This window comes from Mustela putorius, unplaced genomic scaffold (genome assembly GCF_011764305.1).
Source record: "Mustela putorius furo isolate JIRA1106 unplaced genomic scaffold, ASM1176430v1.1 tig00003962_pilon_pilon_pilon, whole genome shotgun sequence".
In the NCBI taxonomy this organism is placed as follows: Eukaryota; Metazoa; Chordata; class Mammalia; order Carnivora; family Mustelidae; genus Mustela; species Mustela putorius.
In genome coordinates, this window is record NW_025422106.1 from 22846081 (window position 1) to 22858479 (window position 12399).

At 47.1% G+C, this 12399-nt stretch overlaps 1 protein-coding gene across 1 annotated transcript in view; it reads left to right on the top strand.

The window, feature by feature from the left end:
- The first annotated feature begins 1814 nt into the window (after nt 1-1814).
- The window catches only part of NXN (nucleoredoxin), a 154360-nt gene continuing 143775 nt past the window's right edge, over nt 1815-12399 (top strand). Inside the window, exon 1 of the mRNA XM_004747377.2 lies at nt 1815-2311. Coding sequence (XP_004747434.2) covers nt 1934-2311 — 378 coding nt within the window. The 5' untranslated portion in view covers nt 1815-1933. The remainder of the gene's footprint in view (nt 2312-12399) is intronic.

Sequence of the window (12399 nt, forward strand, 5' to 3'; positions counted from 1 at the left end):
TGTCTGTTATGTTCATAGCTTAATATATTTTCACTAAAAAGTGATGCTTTCTGGGGCGCCTGGCCTTCGGCTCAGGTCATGATCCTGCAGTTCTGGGATTGAGTCCCCTATCGGGCTCCCTACTCAGCGGGGAGTCTGCTTCTCCCTCTCCCTGTGTCTGCACTCACTCTCTCTCAAATGAATAAACAAATTAAAAAAAAAAAGTGATGCTTTCTGTGTGTTTTATAGTAAGATTATCCCTGCGGTGGCATAGAATTTTGGCACGACACTCTAAGACTCAGAATTTGCCTTTTGTGATATGGTTCTTGCCTGTTTAAAGGCAATTCTCACTTCAAAGATCCTCCTTGTGAAATGAGCAGGAATATTAGGTGGAAACTAAGAAAGTGAATCTGATTTTTAGAGATTGCCTATCTGCTCTGGGTTTCCATCTCCGCCTGTTTCACCAGTTTGTGTGATAACATTTCATGGCACTGAAAACCAGTACAACTCCCTGTTCAATCCTAAACAAACTAAGAACCTCAGGCATGAAGATTTATGTTTGTGCCCAGATCTCGGAATTACATTGAAGTTTAATTGAACTCTTGTAAAGCGTGCCACGATTTGTATCTGTATTTGTGTGTGTGTGGAAAGCCGCTATAAAATAACAGAAATACCATGCCTGCCAGTATCTCTACATATTGGGCTCTGGCAGAGCTCGTTTTTTTTTTCACTCTTTCCATTAGATGGCGGTAGGTGCCCAAGAAATAACTTCCAAGGCATGCTGGAGGGCAGTGAGAGGAGCGTTTTTTTTCCTTTCACTAGGTTCTTGGTAGCTGAGCACACACACTAAAGGTCCTCTTTCGCGGGTTGGCAGGGTATGCATTTTATTTTTTCGTGTGTGTGTGAGGCGGGAAGGCTTTCCACAGGCCACCTGTTTAAGCTAAGCACAGGGTAGCATCATGCCAGCTGGCAAAAAAAAAAAAAAAAAAATTCCTAGAATTTTTCTTAACTATCATCAGACTTGATAAAAGCTATGGAACCCATTCAGGAGTGCAATCAGCATTGATTGAAAGACGCTGTGGCATCTGTTGCCTACACTTGTGGAGATGGAACAGAGCCACTCGCTGGAGGGGAATGGCTGCTGCGACCTGTGGACTGAACCCCCACATGGAGACCTGTGACCCACGTGCAAGTATCGTGGACTCTCTCACGTATCCCTAGCTCCAGATCAGAAGCTACCTAAAAAATATAAGAGGTGGCGTCCTCCGCTTCTCCTATAGTAGACAAAAACATACACGAAACATACAGTAGAGAAAGTAGTGCAAGTGAGACCCAGGCTGATGAAGTAATTGTGTACGAAGATGCTAAGTCCTGTAAGCATTGCAAGAGGCCAGAGGAGTACGAAATGGTCAATGAGGCTTTGGGGAGAGAGAGAAGAGCACAAGCGAGCGAGCACTCGGGTGGGGGGGTACTGTGGGAATGTTTGGGGGAGGTCCGGAGAGAATCAAGAGTTCGAAGGTTGGAGGCCAAGTCCAGCTCCCGGAGGACTACAGCTTCAGAGAGGCCGGTTCCGCGGACCCCTCTTCTCTCTGCACTTAGCTGGGAGAAAGCCCTCAGAGTGGGGCGTTTCCCGCCAGCTTTCTCGCCCCGGGCGCTTTCCCGGGCGGTTCCGCAGCGTGGTGGAAGCCCCTGCCCCGCTGGCCAGCTGCAGCAGATCTGGGCCCAGCGCGTGGCCCGAGACTGCCACCGAGGGGGCGTGGCAAGGGCAGCCCGGAGGGGGCGGGGCGTGGGCGGGCCCGGGCGGGCGGGGCTCTCTCCTGCCCCGCGCCAGCCGCCGCCGCCACCGCCGCTGCCGCCGCCGCCGCCACCGCCGCCTCCGCCCGCCTCGCGGACCCAGCGAGCGGGGTCGCCGCCGCCTGCCCACCCGGGTGCCCCAGGGCTGCGGTGGGCCAGGATGTCGGGCTTCCTAGAGGAGCTGCTCGGCGAGAAGCTGGTGACGGGCGGCGGTGAGGAGGTGGACGTGCATTCGCTGGGCGCCCGCGGCATCTCGCTGCTCGGGCTCTACTTCGGCTGCAGCCTGAGCGCCCCCTGCGCGCAGCTCAGCGGCAGCCTGGCCGCCTTCTACGGCCGCCTGCGGGGGGACGCGGCGGCCGGGCCGGGGGCCGGGGCTGGAGCCGGGCCGGGGCCGGGGGCCGGGGCGGCCGCGGAGCCCGAGCCGCGGCGCCGCCTGGAGATAGTCTTCGTGTCCTCGGACCAGGACCAGCGACAGTGGCAGGACTTCGTGCGGGACATGCCGTGGCTGGCGCTGCCCTACAAGGAGAAGCACAGAAAGGTGAGCGGTGCGGGCCTCGTCGGCGCCCCCGGCCTAGGAGAGCAGCCCGCGAGTTGGGGGAGCAGGGTCCTCGGCGGCCTCGCCCGCGCCCCTCGCAGCCCCTCACGCTCCTGCGTGCGCTCCTGCTCGCGCTTCCCTTCGTGTCCCTCAGTGTCCCCTTCCTCTGTGTATGCCCGCCCCGGTCCGAGGACCCCGCCGTCCTGGGGCTCCCGCGGCAACTCCTCCGTGCGGGCGTCAGACCGCTCCCGTGGGGTAAGTTTGACACCCTCCGGCCCTGGATCCCGGCTTGCGTCCCGAGGAGTGGCGAGCCAGGTCCCCACGCGCTGGGAGCCTCGTAGAAGGGGCGGCCGCGCTGGGGGTCCCGACCCCGTGACACCGCGCTCCCGGCCGGAGGCGCGGGGAGGGGCTGCTTCCTTCCCTTAGCCGCCAGGCTCTCGGCGGATACCTGTAGTGGGTGGGGGAGGCGCTCGCCCCCTACCCATAATGCCTAGACCAGGAAGTTTCCTCTCCCCAAAAGAAATCTGCTTCTCAGGGGACCCCGCCCCTCCCCCACCTAGTGACCCGGGACTCCGAGGCCAGGCCGCCCTGCGTCCCGGGGGGCAGCCGCTGACCGTGGCTTTGGGAGAGAGGGGCGCTCACTCCTCTCCTCTTCTCTTCCCTCCGCACCCGCGGGCTCGACTGGTGGCCACCGGGGAGCTTTTCATTGTCTGCCTGTCCGGCGGTCCTTCCCCAGATGCCTCCCAGGCACGGGAACAGACCCGTCCGTGCGGCCCCCTAGTTGCTGGGTCCGGGTTGTCTCGGCACACTTCGAATTAAACGCTGAACAGAGGTGCAGATTAAGTGGAGAAACGAGGATTGGGGGAAATTTACACTTCGCTGTCAACTTTTCATTCCTGCTGAAATTAGTTTGGGTTTTCGAGTGTCAGTTGGGATGAAGGTGTCTGTTTTAAGAAAACGAATTCGTGAAATTTCGTCATGAATCGAAACAGGACAAGTTTTGGAGAGCTCTTGCCTAATTGGTGAGCCTGACGCAACGTGTGAATCTAGCCCCTTCCCTTTCAGAGGAGAATCTTAGTTTATGGAGTGGACAGGAGAAGGGCCGTTCGGGGGCTTTTAGGTGCCTCTAGGGAGGATGGTAACGGCCTGCCGTGTGTTCCTTTTATGTGTACAGAGTCTTGTTGAGAAGCATGATTTAGATTTAGTAAGAGCGAAAGGCTTATACTGTGACCCCAAATGTCTCCAGTAAATCATCGATCCCCAGGCAGTGTAAGGTACAGACTTGGGATTTAAAGTAGGAAATACAGTTTAACAAATACAGTTTGTAAATTTAACATTGGGAAAACATGGGCTCACTAACCACACAGAGGCAAAACTTGGCATTTTAACCACTTTTTAGATGATTTTGCTCCTGTTTGATTTATGTACTTGATACTGCATGAATGTGAATGGCCAGTCCTTTATTTGGTTAAGATGTATGGGAATTCTTTGTTTTCCTTGGTGGTTTTGATGATCTGTTGAGGGAGGAATAATGTTCAGAAATGATTTACCAAAAAATATTTTCATTGTTACCGCGAATTTCTGTAGTATACCAGTGTGTATAAAATGTCCTTATTGGGCAATACAAATGATTTCTAGTTTTTGCAAACACATAATGATGGTAAATGTTACAGACCTAAGGCCTATTGTGTTTTTCACAGTGGATAAAGGAAATTTGCTGGATGGTAAAAACATGAAGCAAATTAAGATGTGTTGCAAATGTTTTAAGCTTTTTCTTGGAAAAGGAGACTATTTCATATGATCTGTGCCATGCCTGGTTCTCTCTGCCCTGGCTAGTCCTTTTGCACACACACAAAAAATGGGTCTCTGTCCCTAGTCTGGACCTGCTCATTCCACCGGGGTGAAAGTCTGGACCACACAGGGCAGACCCTCATTTGAAAATACAGTTCAGAATGCTGAGCATGGCCAAACCGTGGTGCCGAGCATGTCAAAAATTCATTTTTTCTCAGTTTTTGTGTCTCGCATCCACTGGTTCACTTTGTTCTGGTAAAGAAGTCCAGTTTTTAAGGCTGTAGTTTCTGCTTCTGGATGTTCGCAGTTGGGCAGCTCGAGATCTGATCCCAGATATATTCGTTGTGATATACCAGGTAAAAAGACTTCAGCTGTGTTTCTTATGGAAAACATACTTTTAGGAACTACAAAAGCAAGGTACTCACTTTGACAGGAAGTATTTTCTCCCTTGAAATCAAAGAGAATAAACAATTCCCTTCTTTTTTAAAAAAATTTCGAGTTTTTATCTCTCCTGTCTGAAATCGAGATGCTTAGAAGTAAGTCTGTGAGCTTGTGATGGCAACTTCATAATAAGAACAGTGAAGAAGGCCAGCGCATCCCCAGTTCAGTTCAGGGTGCTGAGTGGGTAAACACTTACTTACCTTCTTGCTGTTGGACCCTGACCATGTTGTCTCACCAACTCTAAAAATAGTTTCAAAGGATAGAATTTGTTTTACACAGAGGGGCAACTAGAGTTCCAGATTACTAATTTTTAAAAGTTCTCATTAACATTTGTTCTTTACAACCTTTCATATACTGCTTCCCATTGGGATGACAAAGGGTATGGTTCTAATTAGTTATTGGCTGGCATTACTCTAAAGAAAATTGAAAAATTATGGTGGGGAAAGAAAATGCTGTGTGGTACTTTTTTCTTTTTTTATCAATTTCCCCTTTATGTAGTAAGAAAGTCTGGGGATGACCATATACATTATGCTTGCATTTTGCCTGGCTTTGCTCACCTTGATTGGAGCTGTGAGAAAACAGCATTTAAGAAAAGGACTCTAGCATTTAAGAAAAAAAAAAAAAAATCCCGGTGAAAGGTTGTCCTGTTTCTACTTGCTTTTGTGGTAGGTGCAAAAGTAATTGAAAGCTTCATTTTTTTTTTTAGCTTCCAAGCACACACACATAAATAGCTGTATAGAAATTGTAATTAGATGATAATAGAACTTTGAGTGTCTTTTATAAGAGCAGTTTTGTCAGGAAACATATAATCTTGAAGTTAAGGTAGTTAGACTTGTTTTAATAAGTAGGTTTGCTTTTTGTTTTGTTGGTAGACATTTTTCAGATTTCTGTAGAGAGAGAATGGGATGAGTAGTTGGAAAGTTCAGGGATTTGCTCTATTCCTTCAGATGAGGATAAGTTGCTTAGCTGTCAGACTAGGAGAGTCGATCCACAGGATCTATTTCAGCGTCATAGAGGGGAACAAGGGTTTTGGTTTTAAAGCCACTGGACTCCGTTCTGCCTGGGCGGGATGTCTGATGGACTACATTTATTTTTTTTATTTTTATTTTTATTTTTTTTAAAGATTTTATTTATTTATTTGACAGAGAGAGATCACAAGTAGGCAGAGAGGCAGGCAGGCAGAGAGAGAGGAGGAAGCAGGCTCCCTGCTGAGCAGAGAGCCCGATGTGGGACTCGATCCCAGGACCCTGAGATCATGACCCGAGCCGAAGGCAGCGGCTTAACCCACTGAGCCACCCAGGCGCCCTGATGGACTACATTTAGTTAGTGTGGGTGTATTGACACGAAATGGTACGGGACCACAGGTCTTGGATCACACAGGTTTGCTGGGGTCTGGCTTGGCTTCAACTTCCTGCCAGACAGAAAGGAAAAGATAAAGTTGGAGGCAGGAGACCAGCACCCAGGAGGTATCCCTGGTCTACCTGCTCCAGTCAGTGGAAGTGGAATCTTCTTGCTTCCCTGTGTAGGTGGTTTGTCCTGGGTGGTTGTATTGGGTCAGACTCAAGTCAGAGGCTTGAACTAGAATTCACCAAAATCCCTTTGGCTCTTTGGAAAGGGGCAAGCTTGGTATCAACCCAAGGAGTCTTAGAGCTCCATCGCTTCAAGCTCATTTTCCCTCAAATCCAGGAGAATGACCTCTGTGATCGGGACAGACCACTTGGAAGGCGCTGAAAGATGGCAGAAAAGCACAGCTTTGGAAATCGGGGTTTTCTGCCTTCTGCAAAAGGAGCCTAGACCAGGCAGCATGGGCTCCCTCCGTTTGTTTTGTTTCCAGGACTTGGATCTGTCTAATAAAAGACCATGGTTCACTTAAAGTAATAAGAGCAATTTTCCTTGAGAGGCTTTTTCCTTGTTCCATCATTTGTCATGTATTTTTTTAAACCTTTAATTTTTCTTCTCTGCATCATGAAGACGTCTGAGCTCAGATCCTGGCTGTGTCATTTGTTAACTGTGGGACCTTGTGCAAATTGCCCTGCTTGTCTGTGCCACAGGTCTCCCTCCTACCGGGAAAGTGGAGATGGTAATAGCACCTGCGTGTAGTATGTGCTCAGTAAGTGCTAGCTGTTCCTAAATTGTTGTGAAATTGAGGAATTCTTTCAGAGCTTGAGCCTCTGGAATGTATCACATTACAGAAATGCAAAACCGTTTGGATTTTTCTAACAAATGACTTTTGCCAGCATCCAGGAGGATATGGTGAAGGAACTCAGTGGAAAGGACCGAGGAAAAAGACCTAGAAGAATGAAACAATGAAAGCAAATGAATATTTAAAAAATAACGCTCCTTAGGAGCACCGGGGTGGCTCAGTCAGTTAAGCATCTGTCTTCTGCTCAAGTCATGATCCCAGGGTCCTGGGATCGAGCCCCACATTGGGCTCCCTGCTCAGTGGGAGCCTGCTTCTCCCTCTCCCTCTGCCTGCTGCTCCCCTTGCTTATGCGTGTTCTTTCTGTCTCAAATAAATAATAAATCAATACATCCTTAAAAATAAATAAAAATAAAAAATACCACTCCTGAAAGAACTGAGAGTTCTGAGGTTTACTGAGCCCCATACTCACACTTGCCGGTGAAACTTGAGACATCAGATCAGTGAAGCCCAGACATGATAAAGGGTAACAACTTTAAGATGATGAGACACCCTTCTTGAAAGAGATTAATTATGTACTTGGTGATCGTTTGTGGTTTGCCAGAACTGTTAGGCGTGTCTGCTGCCGATCCTGCCTGCTTCAGTCTGGGCAGCCTGAGGGTTGCCAGATTGCCACTCTTGCTGCCTGGGAAGAGGATGGTGCCCGCCCTGTGGAGAGGTGAAGACCTCACCCCCTAACGCTGCCACCTCCCTTCCTAGCTCTGGAATGTTGTCGGATGGGTTTGCTCAGATGTGTAGTGTAGCCCGTGCTGGGTTACTGTTCAGTCCTCAAGCTAGCAATTCAGGCCTGACTGGCTAGCTGTCCACAGCCCCTGCTGATTGATACAGGGTTGTGAACCGGAGCACAAGAGGAAAGCTGCGGGTTTTGAGGTTAGGGTCATTGATTTCATTTATGCTTTCTACCCACAACCCCTCTTTTATCATTGTTCCCTTTGGTCTGAGGCCTTGTTTTAATATCTGCACAAATTTGAGAAGGAGGGGTTTGTGTTATACACAGCTGGGGTGGGGAGATGAGCAAGTCCCTCAGCATATAGCCTCGGGGGAGGGTCTTTTTTTTTTTTTTTTTTTTTTTTTTTTAATAGTACTTGGGACTCCAGGGCTCCAGCTGGTCCCAAATGAATAGACTGGGCTCCTTGAGGCTTGATTTCCTTTAAGGGGGGAGAGCATAGGCTTGGCATAGGATGTTTTCCTTTTTCACGCACTGAATTCCCAGCAGTGCTCAGTGCTAACCGCCAGGGTGCTTAGTTTTCTGTATTTCATTAACTTGCTCTTCTGCTCATTCAAAGGCACTCCAAGAAAATGGCTACAAACTCAGAATCTTTTTGCTGGTCCTGCCTCTCATGAGGTCCTTGCATGCTATTGCTTTATACCTGGCCATTTTTCTAAAAGGAAAGAAGAGTCCTGGAATCTCAGGAGCCATCCTTGCTTCTCCTGCACCCCTCACATCCACATGGCACCGAGTCCTGGTGTGGATCTGATCTCTTTAATACCTCTCAGCTTGGACCTCTTCTCACCATCCCTACCATCACTGCTCGACTTCAGGTTTCATCTGGACCACTGTGCACCAGCAGCTTCTCCTGGGGCTCCTTGCTTCCAATCTTTTTTTTTTTTAAGATTTTTCTTTATTTATTCAACAGACAGAGATCACAAGTAGGCAGAGAGGCAGGCAGAGAGAGGGGAAAGCAGGCTTCTTGCTGTGCAGAGAGCCCAATGCGGGGCTCGATCCCAGGAACCTGAGATCATGACCTGAGCTGAAGGCAGAGGCTTTAACCCACTGAGCCACCCAGGTGACCCCCCCTTTTTTTTAAAAGATTTTATTTACTTATTAGAGAGAGGGATGGCACAAGAGGAGGGGAAGAGAGAAGGTGCAGACTCTACACTGAGCATGGAGCCCAACAGGGGGCTCAGTCCCACAACCCCGAGATTATGCCCCAAGATGATGCCCCAAGATGAAACCAAGAGTCGGACACCTAACTCACTGAGCCACCCAGGCGCCCCTCCTTGCTTCCAGTCTTGACCCCTGAAATGATTCTCAGACCAGCTTCTCAAGCTGTCTGTTGTCAATGGTCAGTTTTATTTTGTTTTGTTAATTTCCAGTCACACCAATGCACGTGGCCTTTACTAAACATGACTCCGTCTTTTCTTTCTGTCTGGGTTGAACCACCTGCAACCACCCCATAAGTTGACCTCATGCAAGCTGGTCTCTGTCGTATTCAATAAGACGAACCCATCAATCACAAACCCAATATTGTTGCAATGTTGAGCTGCCATAAACGTTTCTGAGTACTCATTCTCAGTGTTTGTACTCACCTTGTGTGGACCATTAACAAACAGCTTATAGGCAAGCAGTGGCCTGCAGACCCACCTTGAACAGCACTGCTCTAGACTGTTTCCAGAATGGTCAGATCCAAAATTGTAACTTTGATTATGTCATTCTCCTGCTTAAAAATTCTTTAGTAGTTCTTCATAGCTTTAGGGGTCAAGTCCAAATTCTAGAGCATGGTCCTTGATTGTTCTGTCTCCTTCCTCACCTGCATGATGTTCTCTTTCCTCCTGACTGAGTTGGGAACTTTTTTTTTTTTAAAGATTTTATTTATTTATTTGACAGAGACCACAAGTAGGCAGAGAGGCAGGCAGAGAGAGAGAGAGGAGGAAGCAGGCTCCCCGCAGAGCAGAGAGCCCGATGCGGCGCTCGATCCCAGGACCCCTGGGATCATGACCCGAGCCGAAGGCAGAGGCTTTAACCCACTGAGCCACCCAGGCTTCCCTGAGTTGGGAACTTTTAAACTCAGTCCTGGTCTCCCTGTTTCCCTAAGAGGCTTTCCTGTCTCTTTTCCCTCTACATGAGATGATTCTGTGGGCTTCCATAGCTCTTGTGCACAAATAGTCTAGCACTTAGGTTGTTTTTTATTTGTTTCATTTATTTTTATTTATCTTTAAGATTTTATTTATTTGAGAGAGAGAGAGAGAGCAAGAGAGAGCATGAACAGGGGTGGGGGAAAGGGGAGAGGGAGAAGGAGGCTCCTGCTGATCATGACCATGACAGGAGCCTAAGTCAGTCACTTAACTGATTGAGCCACCCAGGCACCTCAGGTTTTTGTTTTTGTTTTCATTTAGACCATAAGCTCCTTGAGGACAGAAACCAACCAGAGGGAAGGGATGCTAATCAGTTCTTAGGTGCAGAGACTGTGGGTAAGGTGATCACAGAAAGTAGTCATGGGACTTTTCTACTGGGAACGGGAAAACTTGGTAGTTTCCATACCGTGTTAAGTTGAAATGTGCACTTTCACTATTACAGAGCTTGATTTTAACACTTAATATTAGAGTTGGGCCTTAATTGAATTGTATAATTGTATATATCTGCAGTATGTGGGTGTTTTTGTTTGTTTTTGTTCCTTAATGGGTGCTTCAGAGAGCACTTACACAAGCAAATAGACGTGTAACTCGATTGCCCTGTAATTCTGTGCTCAAAAATAGGAAAAGACTCTACTCTCCACTTTTGAAATGTCAAAAATCCTAGGCCATTAAAATAGTCTTCTATCTGCAGACTTACCATTCCAAGCTTTTGTATTTCATAGATAGTTTGTGTTTCTCAAGAATTTTTCTTCCAAGGAACTCAGAAATGCACGCCTATTACATCTTTCAGCAGCTAGTAATCAGTAGATACCAAACACTTTAACTTTTCAAAGTATGTTCGAGTTGGAGAACTGAAGCAAAGAGAACCGATTATTAGATTAGGGTCACAGTGTCAGATGAAAGGGCTCAGCTGAACTCCCTTAAATGCAACTCAGTCCTTTCTGTTCGTGAAATTGTATCTTACAAAACGTTCACATCAAACGTTCTCCATGGAAGAGGAGGGAGCTGGAAGTTCTCTTTTCAACAAATGGCTTCTGGTGTGAATTCACTCTAGATCTGCATAGAAGACCCTGAAATAAGATAGAAGTAGTTTTAACCACTGAAAGCATTTGTCTGGAAGATGGGAAAGCCAGAGCTTCTTTTCTGTTGCTTCCTTTCCATGGTGGTGGTGGTGGTGATGGTGGTTTCTAAGGGCCTTTTAATGATTTGGCTTTTTTTAGATCAGCCAGTGAGTGAAGTGCCCCCAACTCCCTTTATCCTATGCAAAGCCTGCGGGCTGCTACAGTGCTTTTGTTCAGAGACAAAATTGAACTTCAGGTATCCTGCAGAGATCCTAGGACTAAATCAGTCCTCCCTTTTATGAGGTTTTCAGAAACTGCTGTTCTAACTTCCAGTAAAATCTCAAACATGTGCTTTCTGCTTTATGACAAGTAAGAAGTATAGTAATTGAAAATTGCTTGAGTGCTGTTATTCTCAAGTGAAACCCTGTAATGGAAACTTTTGTTCTGTGGCATCCATGATTAAAAGCAAACATAAATTTTCTGCTGCTTGCTGGTCCTAACTCTTGGACCAGATATACGGTGCATTGAACTACACTTAAGAAAATCCTTTTTAAAAAACCATGTATGCTTAAATTCAGCATTCTTTCTATCACCCACTCCCCATCTTATTATTTCAATGCAGACACCAATTACAGGTAAATTCAAGTAATATTTCACCAGTTAAGAATGCTTTTATCTCAGATCATTGTTGCATAGTCATAAAATAGGGTGTGGTGAGTTTCACTCTTCTAGGGATAGGATTTCTCTTTTTGTTTTCCTATGAAAATTTTATACAGATGAATCCGTCGTGTTGCTTTTTATTTGTCTTTTTTGGTCAGCATGCCAGGGATAGAAATCTGAATGGATGTAGTCTGTTTAAAATCAGAAGATGTTGCCTTTTTTCCCCTTTAAATGTGATCAGGTCAAGACAGTTTTCTTTTGATCGTGGTGGCTCACAGCACAGCTGCCTCATCTGTTAATCATTTTTCAGGGTTTGATGTGAAATATACAGATTGGGCGGAACAACCTGCGATGGGGAAAAACCACAGCTCTGGATGGCAGTGAGTGTAGGTGAGAGAGGACAGCTTTTTCTCCACTTTGGACCCCTGCTTAGCTGCAGCTTAAGAAAGCGTTTGTCTCCACGGATCTTCACAAATTCTCCATTATTAGAAGTGAATGCTCAGAATCTTGCACAGGGGGTAAGAGTGTGGGCTCTGGGCCTGAGTTTCCCGGGTTTGAATCACACCTCTGTCACTCTCTAGCAACATGATTTTGGTGCAAGCTACCAGGCTTGTGTGTCTCTAGGTCCTGGTCCTTAAAATGGAGATGATAATGTCCACTTAATAGGGTTGCTGTTAAGGGTTAAATGAGTTAATGTTCGAAAAGTATTTAGAACAGTGCCGAGTGCTTAGTAAGTGCCTTTTAAATGTTTTCGCCAGGCGCTTGGATATTCCAGCCCCTATGTTTTGCCTGTTCAGAGTACAGGAGAGAACAGATCTTAACTTTTATTTTTTTTGTATCACTCCCACCCTCAGCCTTCTCTTACACTGGGCACCTAGACTCAGCATCTAGTGGCCGGTCATGTGATCTTGTTTCCCTGCAGTTTCTTACTAGGACAGGGATAATTACTGGCCAGTTGTTGATTTGATGACACCTCTGTGTCTTTGAATATAGGTAGAATTCTAGACCATCTCTTTGACTGCTTGTTCAGTTGTCCTGAATGGATTCCAATTTAACTTTTGAGCTGGGAGGGAGTAGCAGAG